Genomic DNA, 23,808 nt, shown 5'->3' with positions numbered 1-23,808 from the left:
TAAGAAATTTAAAATGCAAAACAAAACAAAAATGGCACGTGTAGGCTAACGCAACCGTGCCTTATCAAATAAACGCATGGTATAAAAAAATCAGTTTCTAATCTCAAGTCCGTCTTCTGCGTGCGCATGCTTTCTTCAGCTCGATAGCCGATTGAAGGGGAAAATCAGGGTGAAATATCACATTCATTAGGAAAATGTTGAGCCCCTGCTAGGGTTTCTCGCATCAGGGATAACAATGTTGATGTTCCAGTTCATCATCGTGGTCTCTCTCCCTCTGGTTAGTGTATATGTTTTTTGCTATTCAAAAACTTAAGGAATTTCTCAGGAAATAAGATCCAAATTAATTGTGAGGTACACTGCTCAAGGTACCACGCGTCTAATATACTGCTGTGGGCAGTCAAGAATCCCTCAGGTAAAAATAAAGGCATACCTACGCATACGCACCCGCAATGATTCACAGCAAAATATAAACTTAACTCAGCCGAAAATATGTTTGTTTTCAAATATATCAGTAACTATGTTAAAATAGTAAATATACATATATCTATAAATACACACTTTTCAGAATACATTCGATTACAACCAAATCATTTTTGGGGTCGAAAAAGCCGATTGATGTTGCTGATTTGTTGTTCGTTAATAGTGGTTTCATCTTCAGCACCTAGAATGGCGAGTTCATGCCCAACTTGGTACCGAAGTCCAGTCTCGCTCGTCGAGTATATCTATTGTTGACTCTGGAAAAGCAAAATCTGTATTAGAACCAGTCCATATAAACGAAACCATCCGAATGAAAAACTCACTTGATCTCTTCCCATTTGAAGAACTCGGTTAGGGCGAACGTCACTACCGTGGTCAATAGCAGGAACAGCACGATCGGCCAGACACGATCCATTTCATCCCAGTAGTAGTCATCGGTACAAATATGAACAACTATAGTGAGAGTGTGGAACAGCAGCAGTCCGGCGACTACGGATACCCAGCACAGATTACTAAACGGACTTCGTCGGTAACATGTGTAGTCGCGGTGGACGAAGGAAGCTGATACGGTAACGAAGTGCATGATGGTCCCCAGTAGAACGAAACTGCGTGCAACTGCCAGATCTTTGTTAAAGTTCTCAGGCACGTCCTCCTCATCATCGGAGAAGATCTCAATCGGGTGCGACAGGAAGGAACAGTAGGAGATGACTAGAAACAGTACTACAAGGCTAAACTTAATGCCATAGCACCATATGATGAAAATTGCGAGTCGGGAGTCGAGGGTTGTTTGTTTTTTGCCAGTCGCTCGCTTCATGATTGCAGGATCAATGTCAATTCGTAGCAGTGAGAACGATATTAACGGCACGGCAAAGCACATTACGTAGAGTGCGTGGTGAGGTACGATCATCGGTGGCAGTGACAGAATCGCAGTTATGGTGTTCATTACAGCCAATGAAACTCCACAGCAAGTCCAGAACTGAACGCAACTCCAGAGCCCTTGTATAAATCGACGAGATAATTCGATGACAGCAACGATTGAGATAGGGTCATCTCGGCAGGTAGCGATCGAGCAGGAAATCGAGTTTAGCAATCGACTGAGATAGATTGGCGAAATAGTTACGATCTGCTCCGGAATTGACCGGAACAGTTTGCTTTGCGTTGGAGGATGCAGTTTCGCCTTATTGTTGTAAATGTTAGATTCCACATAGGCAGGATAGTCCTGACAAACTTGAGGGTAGAGTGGTTCTATAGCTATTGAACAGTCGCCTTGAAGAAATATTTCCGAGTTGGAATTTGAAGCGGATGAACCAAGACAAACCACGATTTCGCCGTATTGTTGCATTATCTTTAGCATCTCTCTGGTAGCTTCTGCGGAACAATCCGTAAACAGGGATACGAGTAAAGGAACGTTATCTACATTTTCCAGGTGAGGTCGGATATTCTCGATTCCACGCGGAAGTTTTGCTCGGTTCGACATATCGAAATTGATTGGTGCACTTTGCTCAGTGCTATCTGTCAGACAGCTTAGAGATCGACAATTGTCGTCGTGTGCCGCACAATCCATCGCAGAATCTTGAGAAGTTCGCCTTGGCTGGCGTTGTTGGTGTCTCAAATCTCTAAGCTCGAAACTATCATGGGACCGACCCATAGCTGGCCCTTTGTCGTGTCCATTATGCGTATCCATCAAATTTGAATCTGGATTGGAGATCGCACCTGGAGCAGATGAACTTAGTGTTTTTGATGCCTCTAGATTTGGAAGCAATTTGTTCAGTTCATTTTGTTCATCCAAGTCACTATGCACATTTGAACTAGACGGGTGCACTTTGAACTCGAAATTCTTCGACGGTGAAGGTATTCCGCTTTCGTTATCGCTTAATAAAGAGATATGACAATTCCAACCCGATTCGAGACCCATTTTCTCAGAGAATACTCTGGAGCGAAGCTCGTTCTCTTTGCTGAAGTGTACAAATCTGATGCAAGCCCGCTCCAATCGTTCAATAAGCTGTACGATATCTGTCTGTGCCTGATACTGCATCGTAATCATCCCGATAAACACCTGATGACACTGCATATCGTAGCATCCATCAACATCTGAGATGTCATCATCCTTATTTTCGGTGAACAACAGTGAATCCGTACTGATCGAATGGTGTGTCAAAGGAGCACCTCCACGATCATAGTCCAGCGAATGATCTCTCCGATAAGAATCTTTATGGTTCTTACTCTCCGGCGGCAATTCCAAATAGGCCACTTCCCCTGTACTCCCACCTGACAGTGCACCGGTTATTCCGTGTCGCAACGGTTTATACGCAAACGCCGTACAGTAAGCCGTCAGGGCACTTCGCTGGTAAAAATCTTGTGCACGTTTTCGTTCCTTCTCCGTCAGTGGATGCAAGTCGTGACCGTCCCAGTAATCGTCACAGCTGTCCAACACGATGTCAGCCGTACCCTGAGTTAGCAGCTGCAGCGAACCACCCGGAGTCTCGCGCATTACTACCGACAGAGAGTGGGGAAAGGGAACCTTAACCTTGGCGGCCAGCTGAAGTGCCCGTGCGAACTTGATGTCGCGTCGTACAACATCCGGTAGCTGAAATTTGAGGAACATAAACATTATAGATTGAAAACGTACGCATTTGGCTTTTTACAGTTGGAACTTACCAGATGCCGGTAGCTCGAGATTTGTCCTTCCAGATTGAAGATGTCCCGAGCATGTGAAGTGAAGCCGATTTGGCGGGCCAGCTCGCATAAACAACGTCTGACGGGGATTAGTAGGTGCAAGAGTTAGCAAGCTTTGCAGTGTGGTATTAGATAGTTTGGTGAACGATGAAGTTTACAGGGTTTTTATTTGGATGGAAGTTCGTGACGCCAAAGCGAATCCAAACGTGTATTCCAACAGAAAATGAGAAACTTTTTCATGAACAATTGGACGACTAGACATAAAGTTAAAGAATAATGTTGGCCACACCAAATGAAAAGGGTATCGAATTTATGTATGAAAATGCTACACCAAAAACAAACTAACGAACTGATAAACATTCATGTATAGAAGAATCAAATTATTTATGAAATGAATAACCAAACATTTAAATGCTTGATGAAACCATTTTTTGTACTGGTATTCCTAACTCACCAATTGAGAATAATTTTGATTATGATGACACATTAAAGCTTGTTCAATTGATCAGTGTCGTTTCAACGATGGGGAAGATTCCTCGGGAGGATTCTCATCTTGTCAGCTTATCGAAATTCGGAGATATTTTAGAAGCTTGTTCATTAAAGTGGTAGCTATGGCACTCAAAAGACTTCTTGTGTGTCCAACATTTCGTCTCAGTCTCAGTTGATCTGTTGATTTATTGTTGATAATTGTTGCAAAAAGTACGGTTTATGGCTGTTTTGGCGTGATCGGGATCGGTCCAGGTGATGTTGGTTACGAAATACTTGATAAGCAAAAAAGCACAGGAAAACCCACGCATACCATTGAGGAGCTATACTCAAGACAGTGTTGTTGGTGGTAGTCAGGAAACCATAGACTCACAACACTGAATATTCTCATCCGGTAATTGGAAGGTAGATCGACTCCGAGAATAAAGTTAAGAACGGCTGCAGTTATATTTCGTCGACGGAGGTTGTGAAAATGGACATAACCACCGCTTGCGCTAGCTTTCGCGATACAATGAGTTGACAAATTCTGATTGCTGATCTACCTAGAGCTAGGTAGGAATACCTCAAGGAATCAGGGGCGGATCCAGAAAAAAATTTCGGGAGGGGTCTGAAATTTTGGCTTTAAAAAGAACATTGTGCAATTCATAATATGTAATAACCTCATTTAATGAATATAAGTTTTGTTAGTCAAATTTGGTTTGGGACGATTTTGAGTTTGAAACTAATATAAACTTGAAACTAGTTTAAAATTTCTCAACAAAAAAAAATTCGGAGGGGTCCAGACCCCCAGGATCCTCCGCTTGGATCCGCCACTGCAAGGAATCCACTTGGAACCGTTGATATTGCTACTATATTTCAACGATGTACATCTAGTGCTGAAGACTTCGCGAGTGATCTCAAGATTTTTCGTCTGGTTCGTTCAATTGATTTCTCCTACAACAGCTTCAAGTCTGGGCGTGAAGGATCTGGGAGTGATTCTGGATTTTCTACTTACGTTTAAACAATACGTCTCATATGCAGTTTCTAAAGCATCTCAAGTACTGGAATCAGGGATGCCATTATGCTAGATTTTTCTGATGCAGTCAGAGTTTTTTGTAGCTTCCAGTCAAAAAGACAAATCTCCCGTTCTGGCTGATATCTAGCTTATAGAAGTTGTTACACACAATTGGAAATTTTAGGTTAACTGAAAACAGTGGTAACGCTGACTGGTATGCATCTTCAGAACAATCAACATTACTACGAATATTCACTATCTCAAATCGCCATACTGCTCTTTATTACGATCAATCCTAGAATGTTGCCCTGAAGCTTGGAGAACAAACTACAATAACGGCGTTGAGAAAATTGAAACCGTGCAGCGTCGTTTTTTAAGCTTCGCGCTCCGTAAATTGCTGTGGAGAGATCCTGTCCGACTGACTACCTAGCTATGAAGGACGGTGTCAACTGATTCAACTTGAGTCTATGTATGCTCGAAGGAATACAGCAAGAGCTTTGTTCAACAACTTTTGACCTTGCTATATTGTTTTTTTGTAAATATTTGTATGATTATTATTTTTGTGTTCGGTTTGATTGTCAGAGAAAAGATCAATATTAAGACCAGCAGTTCGGCAGGCAGACAACCAGTTCACCTTCAAAAAGGCTCATAAAAGGACGGCTGTGTTGGGCATACAATCGATCAACGGAACCAGACCTACGAAAACACGGATAATCCGGACGAAATAAAGAATTACACGACCGCGCACTTTGAACAATGTGTTTTTATTTCGATTAACTCAGCGCAACTAACAAACGTCAAAAAGGAACAACATATTTATGCTTTCTCTACAGGGGTGTATTCGCGCATGAATGTCTAGCGCAACATCTGGAAAGGGCGCAACACTCCTCCTCACGAATTTAACCCTGAGTCTCCTTAACGGCCTCCTCCTCGATCGGCACAATTGCCAATCCCATCTTTTCAGCGAACCTCTTGACTTTGGTTGACCCTAGCGGCTTGGTCAAGATAACCGCAAGCATGTACTCCGATGCACAGTATTGTGGCTTGACATTCCCCGATGAACAACAGCTCCTGGTGAAGTGATAGCGCGTGTGTATGTGCTTTGACCTTTTCGTCTGGCTGATCCAATGCGACGAAATCTAGGCAACTCTTGTTATCCTCGAAGATGATTGTCGGTCTTCGTTGTTCTCCGGCTTTCCCAAGTCATGGTCGCTCCTCCTAGACTGAACATGCAGCATGCAACCGATCAACTTGTGGTATTTCTCGCTATTCTCCATCTTTGGGCTATCCTTGGTCATCTTGTAGTATCCCGGATCCATTGGGTACTTCAATCCTTTAGCATTGTCCAAATCAAATCGTGCCACAACTCGTTTTGATGAAAGCACTTTGGGATATCACTAAGAATCCATCCGAATTTTTCCGCACGCGAATGCCTAAAAAACTTCGGATATCACCTAGCCCTGTAATCTTCAGTCGTTTCTGCAACGCTTGCTCGACCTGGTCGATTTCCTCCTCCTGTGCACAGACCAACAGCAAATTATCCACATATATGAGCAGCTACATACACCCATTCTTCCTAATTTGTTTTCGATATAACCACGAATCGGAACTACACTGTTCGAATCCAAGCCACCGTCTTGCGCACCAAACTTGCCTAATCGTCTTCAATGCAGAGCCCGATCGTCGCCCGAACTGTTGCATCCGCCTTCGTTCACGCATCTGTCACTTGGGGTTCGGAGATAACGTACCATATATCCTCCCGGATCAGCAACATCTCCATCTTAAACTTCCACGACTGATTGTTGTGGTTGTTTAACTTCTGCAATGCAATCCTCTTCGAATCCGCCATTTTGCGCTTGCAGGAATCCTCCGGCCGGAGCTCGAAGCCGCAAACAAACGACCGATAAAACGAACTTATCCGTAACTTTTCTCGCGCGAACCCGTTTTCCACAATCACAAACTAGTCTGGGTCCATAACCCGTAGGGCGGACAATCGATCGACGGAACCAGACCTACGAAAACACGGATAATCTGAAACGAAATAAATAAGTACACGACCGCGCACCTTGAACAACGTGTTATTATTTCGATGAGCTCAGCGCAACTAACATTTGAATATTTGTGTTTTCTCTACAGGAGTGTATTCGCGCAACGCCTAGCGCAAAATCTGGAAAGAGCGCAACAGACTGGGCAAGTGAAAAAAAGTGATCTCGCACAACTGACAATAGTGAAACATTGAATGTTCTAAAGAACATGGGTCGGCTGCGAAAGACAATAATTCGACAGCTCAGGATTGTGAGAGACTCCGTCCTAACAGGACTCGTAAGGCATCACAGAAACTGGCCTGGCAGATTTTCACACCTTCTCTAATTAAATGGGCTATCAACACCTTCGAACCCTACAAATCCTCCTGCCCTGATAACATTATACCAATATTTCTACAAAATTCGGTAGACATAATTCTTCCGGATCTACTAAACATCGTGAGATCCAGTCTTATTCTTGGCTACCCACCTATAAGCTGGAGAGAAGTTAGGGTAAATCTTCAACTGCCTGGGAGTAACAAACCATGCTTCAATGCGCTGGTGATCTCAAGTTGTTTATTAATCAATACCGGCGCCGGCCAGGTCCGAACGTACAGATAGATAGATAGATCGCAGTAGGAAAGGGAAGAAATGTTAGTCCGACACTTGCTTTTACTAGAGGCCGTATATACTACTTCGCCCACTACAAGTGTCACGGGAGGAGGGAGATTGTTAGTAAAGATAATGATTGGAAATTTTGCTAGAGCTCACGCGCGATTCCAGATTTTAGAAGTTTCTCGGCACCCGGCCACCAGGAGGCTTATTAGACTGGATTTTCAAAAAAAATTATTTTATGTCTCCAACCCTTTAAAAAGTGCTTCTGGGTTTAATGATGTCTCGGCTTTTTATAGCACGACGTAGCACAAAAAATTACACGATACTGGAGATTCTGCATTTTGCGATACTTAAGCACATAAAGTTCTTTTTGCACAATTCCTCGAACAAATGCAGCACACCCTGTAGCTCCAAGCAGTCAGATAGATACTTCCGCGGTTCCGATTATTGTTCCGGTGATGAATTTTCGTATCATACGCATAATGGAAGCGGCAATCCGACGGAAGCAGCAAAGAGACATAGTTTATAAATAGCGAGAACAGTAACGAGCCGAGGCTACTACCTTGTGGAACTCCGGACAGGTTTGAGAACAATTCCGATGTTGTCGAACTTATTTGAGCCTGTACAGAGCGGTTCGCGAGTACAATCTGAAAGAAGGTACAGCCATTGCTGAGAAGCCAAGTAACCCCATTTTTTTTTAAGAATTCCATGATCCACACGGTCGAATGCTGCCTTGAGATCCATATATGCTGCATCAATTTGCCATCTGGAATCCATGTTTCGTAGGCAGTTTACCATGAACTGCACGACTGCACAGCATTTCAACACAGACGACGGAATACCGTCAGGGCCAGCAGCAAACAATAGCTTCAATTTATGCATGGCAGCTATTACCTATAGTTACTATATTCATAGTTAGGCGAAGACACTGAGCGGAGCCAATTCAACATGTCAAATGCCGGAGCCAATCGATGACGTCACACAACATGTTCTTTTCGGATGTATATGGAAAAGGTATTTTGGTTATGGTGATGATTATTTTACTCTTTCCTTGTGTTATCGAGCGTAGAGTATCAAAAATAAACAATATTTTTTTCTGTATCACGAGGAGGTATTCGCACAAATATGAAACCACATCATATCTTCAAATTCGTTTTGCTATTCGTAATTCAAAGTTCTTACTAATGACGTCAACAATAAAACTGTTAAGCTAGAGCTTGAAGATTTGCATGGGATGCCAGTGTTTTCTTCCTGAAATAAGAGTTGCCAGTTTTCCGGCTTTTGAGTCCGCCTATCTATACTATGTAAGTAGGGGTTTGCCCACTACTCGGGTTCTGGTTTGCCCGGCGAACCCTTCTTTTCAGGGCGGCCTAGGTGCCTCTACAGAATTTCGGATTTTCGTAACAACAAAAAAAGTAAACAAACAAATGAATTAAATTTACCGTGTTTATTTCTCTCCTACTCTCCACTGCTGCTGATGCGGAATCCCAATGCTGTTGGTGAAGGGAAGGCGGGCGGTTTCCTTCCGGCAGGCCGGGACAACAACGGCCGCGTACTTGTCCGGGTTCCGTTGGCTGCTCCGGCAGCGGTCCTTTACGGTTAGCTAGGGAGGTGAGCTTGGCTCCTTTGTTGAAACCTCCCTAGCGACGTTGGCGAACTATCGCCGGATCAACTTGCTCGCCGCAAGCTATCCCGGAAGTCACCGCAGTGCACTTCCCAGGGGGAACCTTTGTCCACCCTGCTTCGTTCTCCTTGGCTATTAGCTATAGAGGAGAGCTAGGCTCGTTCGACTTATCCTCTATAGCGAGAACGGTCGGTGTTCGGTTCCTTGGGTTTTAGCCGGGGACGCGAGAATGCTCCTTTACGGTTAGCTGTCCCACTTCGGCGAACCAACACCACTCACTTCACTAGTGCCCGAACCACGGGCCGGCACTATTCGACGGTTTTATATCGCCGTCACACGCGCGCACTGAATCCTTCCTTCTAGTGGCGGGGAACTGTCCCGAAAAAGACAAAAATTATCTGGACGTCTGTTTGATGCCGTGGTCCGTCACTTTCTGTCTTTTTTTACGATGGCCGCCTTTTCCACTCCACCAAAACAAACACCATCACCACAAAACCGCACCGCCGCATAACTGTCATCTCCTTTGCAACATAAACAGCAACCAATATAACAGCAAGAGGAGCGCGGTAACCTACCTAAGCCCTATGTTAGTTATTGACAAATGTTTAACAAAAATTATCTAACCTAGCTGCACGAACAAAACCGTTCACATACGCGTAAATGAACAAAATTTACAAGAAAAAGTGAACGGTACCGAACAGCGGTGAGCATAATTACACATGTAAACAAATACACTCTACGGAGTGTATACCCAATAAATGGTATATTTCCACCCAGTGCTAAATTGTTACCTTGACGGGTTACAACTATTACCATGGAGGTTGTTTTACGCGGAATTAGACGTTTCTGATCAGCTGACTATTTCTGTTTTACTTTTTCTGACGTTACTCCGAGGAGTGCGACGTCCGACAATATCCTTGATACGATCCAACATCAAACGAATCGGATTAACGAAAGATGTTTGTCGGACGAGTTTTTCTGTTCGCAGGACTTGTTGACAGAACTCACCGCTGGATTGTCAAACAAACGTCTAATGGATTGCCTAATACCGAAACAAAACACATCACACGGCATCTTGCACGCTTCTTCTAGAAAAACTCTGGTAAGAGAACTGCGGAGAGAAAAACAGCATTTTTGGCAACGTATGCCACGGCATTGTATGGCAACACGTCCAATGTTATAAGGATATGCAATGTTCGATTGGATTCGTTTTTTGACAGCTAAACGCGAATCCAATCGATCCAAAATGGAGTCTCCGCAGTTCTCTTTCTAGAGTTTTTCTAGCTTCTTCTTCTATCTGGATCGAAGTAGTAGAACCACAGCCTAACAGACATAACACTCAAAACAAAGCTTCGCCCGCTTTAACGGTCATTTTAAATATATTTGTAGTTGGGACTGCGGTCACATTTGAAATTATGGCGCCACTGACATATGAACAAGCATATGGGGGATAGACCACTAGTGAAAAATTGTTCCCAAACCTGAGGGGTAACCCACCACTAAATGAGTGTTTGGGACTGTGAATAAAAGGTGGAGCTAGTGTTCTGGGAAAATTGTCGGATCGATGTTTTTTGAGGGAATTCCCTCATAGTGTTATGTCTGTTAGTCTGTGGTAGAACGATCAAGGAATACTTATTAAAGTACATTGCAAAAAGATTGCACTTCTCGCTTTCAGTGCATGCAGTTAAATTTTCTAAAAACATGGAGCATGGTAGCCTCGATTGTTTTCTTTTGGAGCAGTTGACACACGATAAAAAAGTTTGGGATTCCGACGAAGGTTCTTTTCAGTGCGCTTGACATGACGATTGTACAGGAAATGATACCGGTTGCATGTGACGTTCAATTGTCTTTTGAAATGGGGCGACCAGGAACTGCAGTACTTTTGCAGGGCAGTTGATCGTGCTCGTTTGAGAGTGTGTAATTTTGGTTTTGACCACGGTGGTGGAACGGAACGATAGTCCATAGTTCGAAATGGAATGCTCTTTAAAGATGATTTGAGGGGGCAGATCGAATTCCATGCAAAGAGCCGGGTGATCAGCATAAAGATCAATCATGGACTCGATGGGCGACGACACTGCGATGACCGGGAAAGCAATATCATTTGCGAGTACAAGATCCAACAGACGTTCGTTCCGGTTAAATAACGTGTTGATTTTAGTGAATCCATGTAAATTGAACCCATCCAAGGGAGCGCAGCGGGCAACCGGCATATACGAGAACAGAGGGTCAACATATGGTATGTCACTGTCAGAGAAACGCTAATACCACTTGGACTGGTTGTAGTCACTGAACAAAATAGCGGGAGTCTGGGGGCTAAATCGTGATGATATCGAATCCAATCTCGGGACCGCACAGTGTCGCATAGCCGGACAAAACCGCAAAATTTTGTTTTGTATTTTTCATAATTAAACATTTTTCTCTGTTTCTAAACAGGTTGAAGAGAGTCTTCTCAAAATTTTAAGTCTTGAGGACAAATGATAGATTTTTTACAGAACTTCAAACGTGAAATAGATGATCAATTCTGTAAAAAAACTGTATTCAAACCTATGTTATTGAAATGAATATATCTTTTAAGTTAAGATTCCGATTAGGGTCGAATTGGTTTCATCTGAAAGATTATTCGCTGGACTTATACTTGCCATTCGATATTTCATGAAACGTCTGAAGGAGACGCATGGGAGTGTTTGATTACCCAGGGTTCGTAATATAATTTATAAATGCGTCTCGGCATTATCAACAATTGAAAAAATGTGTAATCTGCTAAAAATTTACTAGACCAAATTTTTTGAACATCAATTTTTAGATATAGTGCACTTTATATTCATAAATGTTGTATTTTGAACCACCCTAAGTGCCAAAATTTTGAGGCAAAAATATAAAAAAATAACGTCAAATATGAGTTCAGCGCCACAAAATTACCTTAATGTGAAAACCACTTTTGAGGTTTTGTCCGACTTTTGTATAGAAGGTGATCACTGTGGGCCGGGACGATAATAATACAGGGTCCGGCACTCGAAGTGTAACCAACTTCAGACTGTTCGTGCAGCTGTCGCACTGGCATCAGCTTTCTACAAATTGGCTGAATGACAGTTCGGAGTATTATTTGTAAGCATATAGCGGCCCTTACACCTTCAATACTTTTGTCAATACACAATATTGACTATATTGCTTCAATACGTCAATCCCATTTGAAATGCACATCGTCAATACGACAATACACTCAGGTTTTTTTTACGCGGGGGATACGAGCCGCGTAAATGAAAACCGCGTAAATGAAAACCGCGTAAATTTCAAAATCCGCGTAAATGAAAACCGCGTAAATTTCAAAATCCGCTTAAATGAAAACCGCGTAAATTTCAAAATCCGCGTAAATGAAAACCACGTAAATTTCAAAATCCGCGTAAATGAAAACCGCGTAAATTTCAAAATCCGCGTAAATGAAGACCACTTAAATTTAAGAATCCGCGATAAAGGGAACCTCATTGATGGATACCGCGTAAATTCCAAAATCCGCGTAAATGAAAACCGCGTAAATTTCAAAAACCGCGTAAATGAAAACCGCGTAAATTTCAAAATCCGCGTAAATGAAAACCGCGTAAATTTCAAAATCCGCGTAAAAAAAACCGCGTAAAAAAATACCGCGCAAAAAAAACCGCGTAAAAAAAAACTTGAGTGTACTTCCATTACACATACAATACTTTTGTCAATGCTCTCTAGTATTGACAAAAATATTGAACGTGTAAGGGCCGCTTATACGAAAGCATATTGCAAAAAGTGAAGGTAAAAAAAGTGATCATCGATGGAACATAAACGTAATAGTGTGATTGCTTTATATTTAGCGGGGAAACTACAACCAGCGATTGTTCGTGCGCTCAATCACCCTAATGTGAATAAAGTTTTTGTTGATTGCATCATAACTTGTTATAATAATACTAGTGCCGTCGCAAATCCCCATGTACGAGGACATTAAAAGACTGCGACGTCACGTGACCTGGTTCGAAAAGTAAAAAGCGACTTGAGCGAAATCCACGACGAAGTGCCAATCAAATGGCTAAAGACCCTAAAATATCCCACCGCGACATCCGACGCCTATTGAAAAATGAGCTCAAGGTCAAACCATAGTAGTTCCAAAAGGCCAATGATCTCGCACAGAAGCAGCAACAAGTTAGGCAAAGGAGTTGCTTCGCTTGGTCGAAAGCGGCAAAATTCCAAATTAACCCCCCGGAAGCCGCGCAAATGGCTTACTGAACTAGCAGCCGCAGCTGCTCTAAGACGATTTCGCTAGATTATCATCAGTGCACTAGCGTGACTTCCTGAAGGTTAAATTAAAATTTAACGTGTCACTTGACATTAAAAAAGATTTGACATTACCTAAGGCTTTTAAACCTATTAGTTTGACACTGATGAAACACTGGCTAGAGCGCTTCACTGGGTATTCGTCAAAATTTGGGAGGAGGAGATTCTTCCGGAGGAGTGGATGGAGGATGTCGTTTGCCCAATCTACAAAAAGGGTGACAAGTTGTATTGCTGTAACTACCGCGCGATCACACTACTTAGCAACGCCTACAAGGTCCTCTCCTAAATTCTTTGCCGCCGATTGTCACCATTTGCAAGGGAGTTCGTGGGGCAATACTAAGCGGGATTCTTGGGTTCCCGCACCACCACGGACCAAAGATTCGCGATTCTGCAGAAGTGCCGCGAATACAACGTGCCCACACATCATTTGTTCATCGATTTCAAATCGGCGTATGACACAATCGATCGAAATCAGCTATGGCAGATAATGCATGAGTACGGTTTTCCGGATAAGCTAACACGATTACTCAAAGCGACGATGGATCGGGTGATGTGCGTTGTACGAGTATCAGGGACACTCTCGCGTCCCTTTGAATCTCAAAGACGGCAAGGTGATGGTCTACCGTGCCCAGGCCCGACGAGAGGGGGGTCAGGGGGGGGCAACTACCCTGGGACCCGGGTCTTTTTTGGGGGGCCCGCATTTTTAACTGAATTTAATTTATTTTAATATAATTGTTGAAGTTTATTGTTTCTGTTGGCACTGCAAATATACCACAATCAACTACGTTCCAGTCGTTCCAATGGTTTTCTGAAGTACGTAAACGTAACCCTATTAGATTCATTTAACAGTGCAATTGAACCATTCTTTCATTTATCGCAAGTGTTTTTAAAAGTGTTCGTAAAAAAAGGTTGAATACGATCAGTACAGTATGAAGTTGTATACAATTTAACATATTCTTAGCTAACTGTTACTAATAAAAGTTGGATATTTTCGGAATGGGATTGACGAGTAGATGACGAAAATCAATGTATGAAACCATTTTGAAAACTAAGATGGCGAATTCCAGTTAAGATATCTGTATAACCTAAAATATTGACATTTTCTAAATAAAATAATCATAGAATAGATATAGATATAGTGATTTGTGATGCGGATGATATGATTATAGAAAATTTTCTCAACCAGAAGGCCTCCAAAAGGGCATCGCTCATTTATTCGTCAAACCCGCCTAAAAATACCCTCATAGTTTATACAGAAATTGTTCGAAATAGCTCCAAGCTACCATTTCTATCATCTACTCGTCAAGCCCGTTTCAAAAATTCCCAAATTTTTAGGGGTATCGAGATTATTGTTCAATCGGACGTCTTCATCCTGGATTTCAAAAAGGTACCAAATATCCATTTTCATCATGTACTTGTCAAGCCCGTTTCGGAAATACCCATATTGTTAGGGTTATCGATAATGTTGCTCAACCAACGAATTTTGATAAGAATGTGAAGCGAATTTTTTATGATCTAAATCCCAAAAAATGAAAACTTTTTTTTACGAACTAATTCAATTTACGAACCCTTGGCTTGGTTCGTAAATGGAGGTTCCAGTGTACACATTTGATGAAGAAAAATGTGGGAATTTATCTAGATACTTATTCTACCCATTAGTATTCACCAAAAGTTGAAACTCTTTTTCTCACAACTCTCTGTCTTAGTCTTTTTAACAGCAGACTTCAGTGTTGGATCCCAGTCATCGCCTTCGTAATGTTTTTCTCTGAATGTTAGCGCAAGTGTAACAACTGATTCCAAACCCGATTTTACCATGTTCAGAAACCGATAAAGAAAATTCGTTCAGGTCATAGTGACAACTGCAATAGCTGAATCCAGTACCTCAAAATCAACAGCATGTACCAAAAACAAGAAACAAGGCAGCATCAGTGGTGCGAAATTGCACATTTAGTTGCTTATTTCTGATAAATTTGCTGAAACAATATTCAGTTTCAACGCTTCCCTTATTCATTCACTTCCAAACTAACTGAAATTTTATGAAGAATCGAATGGTTGAGTGCAGAGCAAATATAAATTCATTCACCAACCAAAGCATTTATTTGTTATTATGTGGACAGTTTGAAGGCAGAAGTTCTTTTACATTTTCGAGCATAACTGAACTGCGTAATCTATATCTGGTGCACTTTTGCTTGATAAACCCTCTCAGAGCTATCTTAGAAACAAGATTCAGTTTGCTCCTCAAACTGAACATATGCGTTGTACCGAAAAATCGAAGGACGAGGGAAACAAACCAAACATTCATCGCGGCGGGCATGAATTGAATTTTGTTCCTCTTTCAAGCTCACGCAGGGATGTCAATTTTTCTAAGCTCAGATTCTGGGCAGCATTAACGATGGTAGCATTAACGTGCGTCAAGGGAGCAGGAACGATGGGAATATGGACTGTATGGCAACGCGGCAAAAAAAGGATTCCAATCGCAATGGCAAGTCGGACGTAAGCCATTCTAATGACCAGCCACAAATATTCCTTTATTAATTTTTATTTTTTCCATCGTGTTACACGTTATTACATGTTTAAAATACTGACGACTCTGTTAAGCTAACGCATTGAATCGTGTCAAATAAACAATTTTCATAAAAAATAGTTTAATTGAAACGATTGCATCCGTATAATTTCTCTAATCGATATTGAAATAAGAAGTCATATATGGTAGGGCCCGTCAGTACTTCAAACCCTGGAGCCCGGCGCGGCTCTCGACGGCCCTGACCGTGCCTGCTGTTCAACGTTGCGTTAGAAGTTGTAATAAGGAGAGAGGGGATACACACGAGTGGCACGATCTTCAGGAAGTCCGTTCAGCTTCTTGGCTTCGCCGACGATATTGACATAATGGTACGGAACTTTGAGGCGATGTCGAAAACGTACATCAGACTGAAAGCTGAAGCCAGCAGGATTGGACTTGCCACCAACGTTTCGAAGACAAAATACATGAGAGGAAGAGGTTCTAGAGACGACAATGTGAACCTCCCATCCCAAGTTCGGATTGACGAAATCGAGATGGTCGACGAATTCGTGTATTTAGGCTCACTGGTAACCGGTAACTGGACAATGATACCAGCAAAGAAATTCAGAGAAATCGTGCCTGTCGAACAAAATTCGCCGCCGCACGAAGTTGATTATCTACAAGACGCTGATTAGACACGAGACCTGGACTATGCGCGTGGAGGACCAACGCGCCCTTGGAGTTTTCGAACGAAAGGTGTTGCGTATCGTCTATGGTGGCGTGCAAATGGAAGACGGAACGTGGCGCAGGCGAATGAACCATGTGTTTCATCAGCTGATGGAAGAACCATCCATCGCCCATACCGCAAAAATAGGACGTTTGCGGTGGGCTGGACACGTCTTAAGAATGTCAGACGACGACCCGGTTGATTCTTGAGGGCGACCCTACAGGAACAAGAAGACGGGGCGCACAGCGGGCACGGTGGATCGACCAGATAGAGGACGACCTGCGGACCCTTCGAAGACTGCGAGGGTGGCAACAAGCAGCAATGGACCGAGTGGAGTGGAGACGAAATCTGTTCTAAAAGCTGGCTCTAGTAAGAAAATAATTGTTTGTCATTAGAAACAACAATGAAATACGCAGAAGAAGCGAAACACCTAGGTGTTATCCCAGGAAAATAAACTAAATTGAAACTCGCCTCTGACATACGCTGTTAATAAAGTACTACAGCACTGTCGGCGTGCAGTAAACTCTTCGGGAAAACTTGGGGTCTTAAACCAATGTTGGCTAATAGCATTATAAAGGAACTCAATCTAAACCCTGTCTTGACAACAGTTCAAGATAAAATGGACCGGTTGTCACGGTAAAGATGGACACGTCTATCGATACCAGGACACATGTTAGTGAACTCGGGTGATTCTTAGTTATATTGCCTAAGCTCGACCCTCATTAATAGAAGACAAAGATTAAGCTCGTATGATATTAAGCCTGTTCTAATGACCCTGCCACTTCTAGTTTTCCGATCTGTTTGCTTCACATCCTTGCTCTCACTTGAGTACTATGGCTCTAATTTTCATAACTTTCTCTACCCAGTAATCTCTAGCTAATTGAAGGTCGTTAAAATGTAAAAAAGATAAAATGGAGGTTAAATCGAACTTCGGCATCTTATATGAGGTTCACACAAAGAATCGTCAGATGTGGGATGTAAGTGGTCCAATACTACCTCAAGGTACAATATCATTCTATACGGATGGTTCTAAAAAGGGTGAGCGGACTGGCTCGGGAGTCTACGGACAAAGAATTAAAAAAGGGATGTCTATGGAAAAGTGTCCAACAGTTTTCCAGACAGAGATATATGCAACATACACATGCTGGGAGGTCACACAGAATCCAATATCATTACCTTAACCACACACAAATTTGCCAAATTTATGGCTTCTGTTCACGACGACGGCTGCAAAAGCTGCGACAAGCTCCCCAAAACCAGCATCCAGTACCATCAATGAGGAAGCTACTATCAAAAACGAAAACTGCACACTCGTGACTAGTAAGGGCAAGAAACTAGGTAGAACACCTGCTCGCGAATATCAAGGCATCCACCACGATGATGATACGGACGTGTACGACAACAAGAAGGATATGATTGATCCCCAAGACGCAGTTGGTGAGGAAACTAATATTTCCTCGCCACGAAAAAAGGTCTCCGCATGCAATGCACAAGATTTGATGGACTCTAACTAATATTTATTTCATGATTCGTGTAAAAGAATTCGGTTAAGTTAATACGCATCGAGTCGTGTCAAACGAATTAAAAAAAAATGAAAAAATGTACGGCAATATAGAAAGAAATATCTATGACAGACTACGTATTTACTAAGCTAATATAAGCGAAAACGTGAAAACCTGCGCGTAGCCTGAGTAGTGTTGCCACCGTTGCTACCGACAATTAAACTAATAGAAAGCTGTGAAATTATAAACTATTTTACACACATTATAACGAACGATAAACAAATAGTATCAATGAAACATTTCGCTCAAAACCAACCAAACCGCGAGAGTATTATCAGGACGATGTTATTTACCTACCACTCAGAGAACGATTTGCGATTTGGTCTTTTATCAATTTAACGACGATAATTTGTAGATAACTAAAATATGAAAAGCATGAAAGGCTGACTGAAGGGAGAGGATAAGGTACAGTCGGATGAAGCTGAAAGTTTCATATTCTTCCAAATAACTCTGTAGGCAACAGAATCAAAGTACCATTTTGAAAGTGTCTCGGCAAAATTAATTAAAAAAGGTGGGAAGAATAATAATGAACAGCAAACACCAAATTAGAAACTTGGTATGCCTAGTACATACCCATGCATAAAGCTATTCAAACTCGACTCTACAATGGCATACCGGTTGGTCACGGGGACCAAATCCTTGTCCAGCATGGCAACGGCCGTCACGTGTCCACAGAATTTTGCATAGTGGGCCTGAGTAAGCGGGCAGCAGGTATTGACGAGAATGGCGAGACCTACGAAACGATCGATATCAATGAGATTTCTAATATAACTATATAAACAAGGTGCACTTACCCAATGGTTTCAAAGAACTCAGATGGTTTTTGTAATCATGATCATCAAACTCCAGCTTGAATGGACTATGCTGATCGTGGGTAAGATCCAGGACCTCTGCAATAGCACCGCAGCCTTCCTTCTGGGAGCTCTAAGGGAGGTTCAAATGTTCAGAAACGAAATAATCATACTTGGTGGCACTGTAGCCAATTTCACTACAAATGCTACTTTAAAAATAAAACATTTAAATATTGGAGAAAACAACTTCAAGCAGTGCACATCAAACACATAATTAGTAGATGGAACGGTTTAGAAAGAGGAGATAGTTCAATACCAGTTCTAGTATATGCGAAAGTGGGTGATAGTGTTCCTGGCAGCACTGCAAAATTGATTGGATGTTATGACTGGTAATTGGAAATGGGTTTCAACAGTAGATTTAGGTGACTTGACCAGGATTGTCGCATATTTAGATTGCTAGGCACCGAAAGCAAAATATTAAGTTTTTAAAATGTAGATTTAATGGGTTATTGATTACTCGTTTCACTTTTATTGAGAAATTCGAAGTGTATGGGCTATGTTGTTCTAACTAGTATCTCTAAGGTCATTTGAACCCGAATTACTTTCGTTACATATAACGTTAAATAATCCATACAATTCTAATCTAGTCGACCTTATCTACTTGATAATACTAAGTACAGTTTTGCACATATTAAAGCAATTTGGATTAGGGAAAATTTTGAATTTCGGCCTACTGTTGGGTCCACGATTGGTTCACGAATAAATCAGAATTTGGAAAACAGCTTTAAATACTTCTTTCAACTACTAAAAAAACCAACCTGCGAATTTAGACTACTCTGGTCCGACTGATCCGTTGTGTGATTCTCGTCATTCGAGGCACTTCGTAGAAAGAATACCTTCTCAGCGGTTGGATTCGGCCACGAAAGAATTCCTTTTTTGTCTACACAGCAAAGAGCCTGCAAAAATGCGAAAATTAGTGTATCATCAGGGTTAGATCAAAGCGACAATCGTACCGTAATCGTTCCTAGCACCTGCACCACATTGGCGCTACGACTAAGCAGCTCGCTTCGACCAAGAAATAGCTGCCACCAGTAGTACGCTACTAACCGGCGAGGAAGTTTGACGTGGTCCAGATCTCCAGTCGGGGTGTCTAAATCTTCCTGAAAGGATTTATGAGCTGCCGTGCGCATAACTGAATGCGGTATGGAAAGTAAGGCTTCCAGCCGGGCAGTTCCCCATAAATTAATAGCTATCCATAGCAACGGAAAGACAAGCGGTAGGATTGGAAGCAGAGCCGCGGAAGGGTTGAGCAGGAAGACGTTACGCCAGTTGGTGGGAACTTTGCCGTTGAAATAAAATCCTAAGTAGCGAAGAACACCAACTATTAGCGTAAGTGTGAGTACAATCAACCATCCACATTGTTGGATACATTTCGTGATAAGTAGATCTCGTTGTTGGTTGATGATAGTAGTCGGGCGATTTAGGAAATTGTCCAACGTTGTACGCAGATTGTCTAGAAAAGGAGTAACTTCCACCACGCATATCAGGTCCGGTATGGGAGCACGAGCAATTGGTTTCTTCGGTGGATCCATGGTTTGCGCTAGACCATAGGTTTCGCCACATTTGAACGATCGTTTTCCGGAGATTTCGGTACACGTTCCAGGAGAAACTTGACCCGGACGCATCACTATATGGTCCCCTCGGACCAACAGAGCCCAAGGAAGATTAACAAGTTTCCCATCCCGGTAAGTCCATTGAAGGGTTACACACGGTGATAATGGACTGCAGATATGGGGATAGTTGGAAGGAATCCATTCGCTGCACAGTTTCGTGCCCAATTTGATCTCTTGTAGAACGCTCCGAACTTTACGGAAGATCTCCGTTTTACGCAAAACATTTTCACGAACAATCGTTACTATAGTAAGCAATAAAAGAACCAGAATAAAACCGGCAGAGAAACGATAACCTATCATAAAAAATGACGCGATTAAAGCCACTGTTGCCAGCAAGGGGAACCAGCTAAGAGCACTTGTTAAGTTTCCTACAAAGGATGATTTGAAGAGCAAGATCCATCTGAAATTAATTCCAAATAAGTCCCAAAATTCCTTATGTTAGCGAACAATGCGGGAAACCTTTGCTTGACGAATCTCTCCTCGTAGGCAGTCAGCACAATTTCAATGTCGTCGTGTAGCCGCTGCAGCGCTATGACCGTGGACAGTCCGAGGTACTCCCGATCACCGATTTCGCCGTCTTTTCCAAGCGGGGAGCAAATCCTTTGCAGTTCACTCTCTAGACCCATTTTTGATCATTGTTGGGTTCATGCCAGTGGCTAAACGAATTAAAATGTGCCAATCTCTAATCTAGCGCTGTGGAACCAATTTTTATAAATTTCCTGTACGGCAAGCACCTTCTTGTTTTTAGATGTACGGGTTTGGTTTTCTTTGCCTCCCGAGAAGTAATAAATTAACATCTACATTTTACGACAATTTTCACTTTGCAACATAAATTCTGCAGATTTTTCTTAGCAAACAAAAGTCAACACCACTATCTACAATAAATACGATGCTCTGTACAACTGATAAGAACTGTCAGTTTCATATGTTTGCGATTTTGTTTGTTTGCTCGACGATATTGCGGCTAGGGTTGTGCGAATAATAATTCAATATTAATTCTTCAAAAGGGCTAATGAGATTTTTGTAAACAAACTTCTTTCGCTCATTACTCTGCTGCCGAGTTGAATTTCTTGAAAAATACACTTGAATCAACACATTTACCCTTGGTAGAATCGATTTCAAATGTTTTCTGTGTTGAAATTATAACAAAATAAGAGATATCAGCAAAATAAAAGTTTGTTTACAAATCTTATTAGCCCTATTCAAAAGTTGATACGGAATTATTATTGATTCATCTGTAGTCCTACCGATTCGTCATTTGTTTGTCCCGATTCACTGCTGACAGCGACAGGAGAAATCTTCGAATATTTTCCAATTGCTACTGCGACTACAGTAAGCACAAACTCAATTGAAATTTCCATTATAAAAACAATAATTTTAAAGTAGAAGCATGTTAATTATCCAGTCAGGTTGTCACACGATGAAATAAAATTTTCATTGTTTATTCAGCCTAAAACTTAACCAATGTTAATTTATTGTATCATTTCAAGGAAATCATGAAGATGGGTCCGGTTCGCAATGACAGGCAATTGCCGGTTCGCGGTGACATTTACTTTTTTCACTTTGCACGTCTCGTCCCAGGTTAACAATAGGTTTGTTCCAGTACACGGAAGTCACTCCGGAGTAAACAGGAGCAAAAAATCTTTGCTCCTTTTTACTCCGGTTTGCTACCTGAAGAAGAAAAATGAGAAGAAGAGAGTACAGGAACGATTTTCTCCGGAGTACTTCCAGTTTCTCCTGGTACTGGAACAGACCTAATTTAGAAAAAATTCCATCTCGAATGCTAATTTCGAAACCTATTGAGCCGAAATCCGTTGATGCATTTGAGCCGGTATTTTGACACAATATCGATTCAAATCCCGAGTGTTTTGACTGGGGTTCGTCGATTTTATTGTCACTTTTTCGTCGATTTAATTCGATTTGCACGCTCGTTTCGAATTACCCATTATTTCAGTTTAAAATACTCAATTTATGTAAACGGATCAATCCAACAATACGTTTAACATTTTATTTTAATTAATGTAACCACGTTGGGGATTGGGCGGAACGGTTCCAGATTTCAAGTACTTTTATTTATTTAAAAATATTTCAACGAACCTATAAGGTCTAATTGAAAAAAATATAATACAGAAAAAAATATCGAAATAATTAACATTTTACAATAATACATAACAATGTCAGCCGAAACAATTATAACAAATCAAATATTTTCAAATAGCAAGTTCACAAAAACAAACAAATATAATCAGGTAGACTGCATTGTCTAACACGGTTTCCACGTCGTGTTGTTGCGGTGGACAAATTCACGATATCTTATATTTCGTGGCCAAGTATTCGGTTGCAACGTGGGCGCAAAAATATAGTTTCACCGATCGAGCTCAAAATTTGCAGAGTTGTTTTGGGAGCTAAATGGAACCTGAAAAGTTACAAGTTAAAAAGGAGCCAATTTTTTTTTTATATAATCATGTCCCACTCTAATGCATAGTCAATAGCTGGGGCGGGAAATGCGAAGACGGTCTTCTTTTCTCTTCCCGATATTGATGTTATTTTGCAGGGAAAAATTAGCTTGCAAAATAATTTCAAGCAAATGTCGATGATAGTGCTGTGCCGATGCGACATAGATTTCTGCCGATGAGGTACAGATTTGTGCCGAAAATAATAGAGCTCATACATGACATGAATTATGTTATCGTTTCTCTGTGCTATGCAAAACAACATTAACCATAACTGTTGAGCAGAATAATAAAATTGCACTTGCCGTCGTTGCATTGTTCATATTTGCTTCTGTGCATGTACATGCATCTAAGCAACATGTAAAATATATTTTCTAAAAACACCTTGTATATAGCCAGAATATTACGATACTACCCACTGAGACGTCCAAAAAATTGTTTCAAAATCGTTCAACACGGGTCCAACGATGGACGTTCGTTGAACGGTTATTTGGACGTTGTCCAAATTGGTCCAACGAACGTCCTTCATTGGACGATTTTGAAACCAACCGTTCTTAGAGGGTACCCAGACACTGTTTATTACAAGAAAATGAAAATCATCAAGAAAGGCCCGGTTCGCAGTGACAGGCCATTGCCGGTTCGCGGTGACAGTTATTTCATTTCACTTTGCACGTGTCCCAGGTCAATAATATCTGCCAAGCGGGAACTAGTTTTTTAACTTCGACTGTTTCCATCGGGTTAAGCCCAAGACATTGTGAGACTAATGTGTTTACTTCACTTTCGCTTACATGAGCTTCAATGTTCGATAGAAAGAGTGAGAACTCGGCATCCCTTGTCTTCTGCCAGCTTCTAAATGTATGAGAAGTGGGTGATTCAATTCGATTAACTTGCTTTGATTCGGTCGGCAAAC

General features: G+C 41.6%; 1 protein-coding gene across 4 annotated transcripts; it reads right to left on the bottom strand.

The window, feature by feature from the left end:
- Positions 1-374: 374 nt before the first annotated feature.
- Positions 375-21,352, bottom strand: LOC131678805 (transmembrane protein 94). 4 transcript variants are annotated; one of them, XM_058959143.1, is made up of 9 exons: positions 20,905-21,352; positions 19,786-20,845; positions 19,591-19,728; positions 19,089-19,133; positions 18,776-18,905; positions 18,555-18,714; positions 3,136-3,232; positions 801-3,064; positions 375-734 (listed from the first exon to the last, which is right to left on the bottom strand). In XM_058959143.1, the coding sequence occupies exons 1-9, from the start codon at positions 21,069-21,071 to the stop codon at positions 662-664; spliced, it is 4,134 nt and encodes a 1,377-aa protein (XP_058815126.1). In that variant the 5' UTR covers positions 21,072-21,352; the 3' UTR covers positions 375-661. The 4 variants fall into 4 exon arrangements, with proteins under 4 accessions (XP_058815126.1, XP_058815136.1, XP_058815144.1 ...); XM_058959153.1 differs by having other exon boundaries at positions 18,597-18,714; XM_058959161.1 differs by lacking the exon at positions 19,089-19,133.
- Positions 21,353-23,808: the final 2,456 nt, after the last annotated feature.

Source organism: Topomyia yanbarensis, chromosome 1 (genome assembly GCF_030247195.1).
Source record: "Topomyia yanbarensis strain Yona2022 chromosome 1, ASM3024719v1, whole genome shotgun sequence".
Classification (NCBI taxonomy): Eukaryota; Metazoa; Arthropoda; class Insecta; order Diptera; family Culicidae; genus Topomyia; species Topomyia yanbarensis.
Note: the sequence above shows the minus strand (reverse complement) of the source record. Positions and strands in the feature narration are given on the sequence as shown.

Coding starts and splice junctions, on each gene's coding strand:
- LOC131678805 (XM_058959143.1), bottom strand. CDS start 21,071: ATGGGTCTAGAGAGTGAACTGCAAAGGATTTGCTCCCCGCTTGGAAAA. Junction 19,729..19,785: donor AGGTGCTAGGAACGATTACG/GTACGATTGTCG, acceptor GCATTTTTGCAG/GCTCTTTGCTGTGTAGACAA. Junction 3,065..3,135: donor TCTCGAGCTACCGGCATCTG/GTAAGTTCCAAC, acceptor CTCAAATTTCAG/CTACCGGATGTTGTACGACG.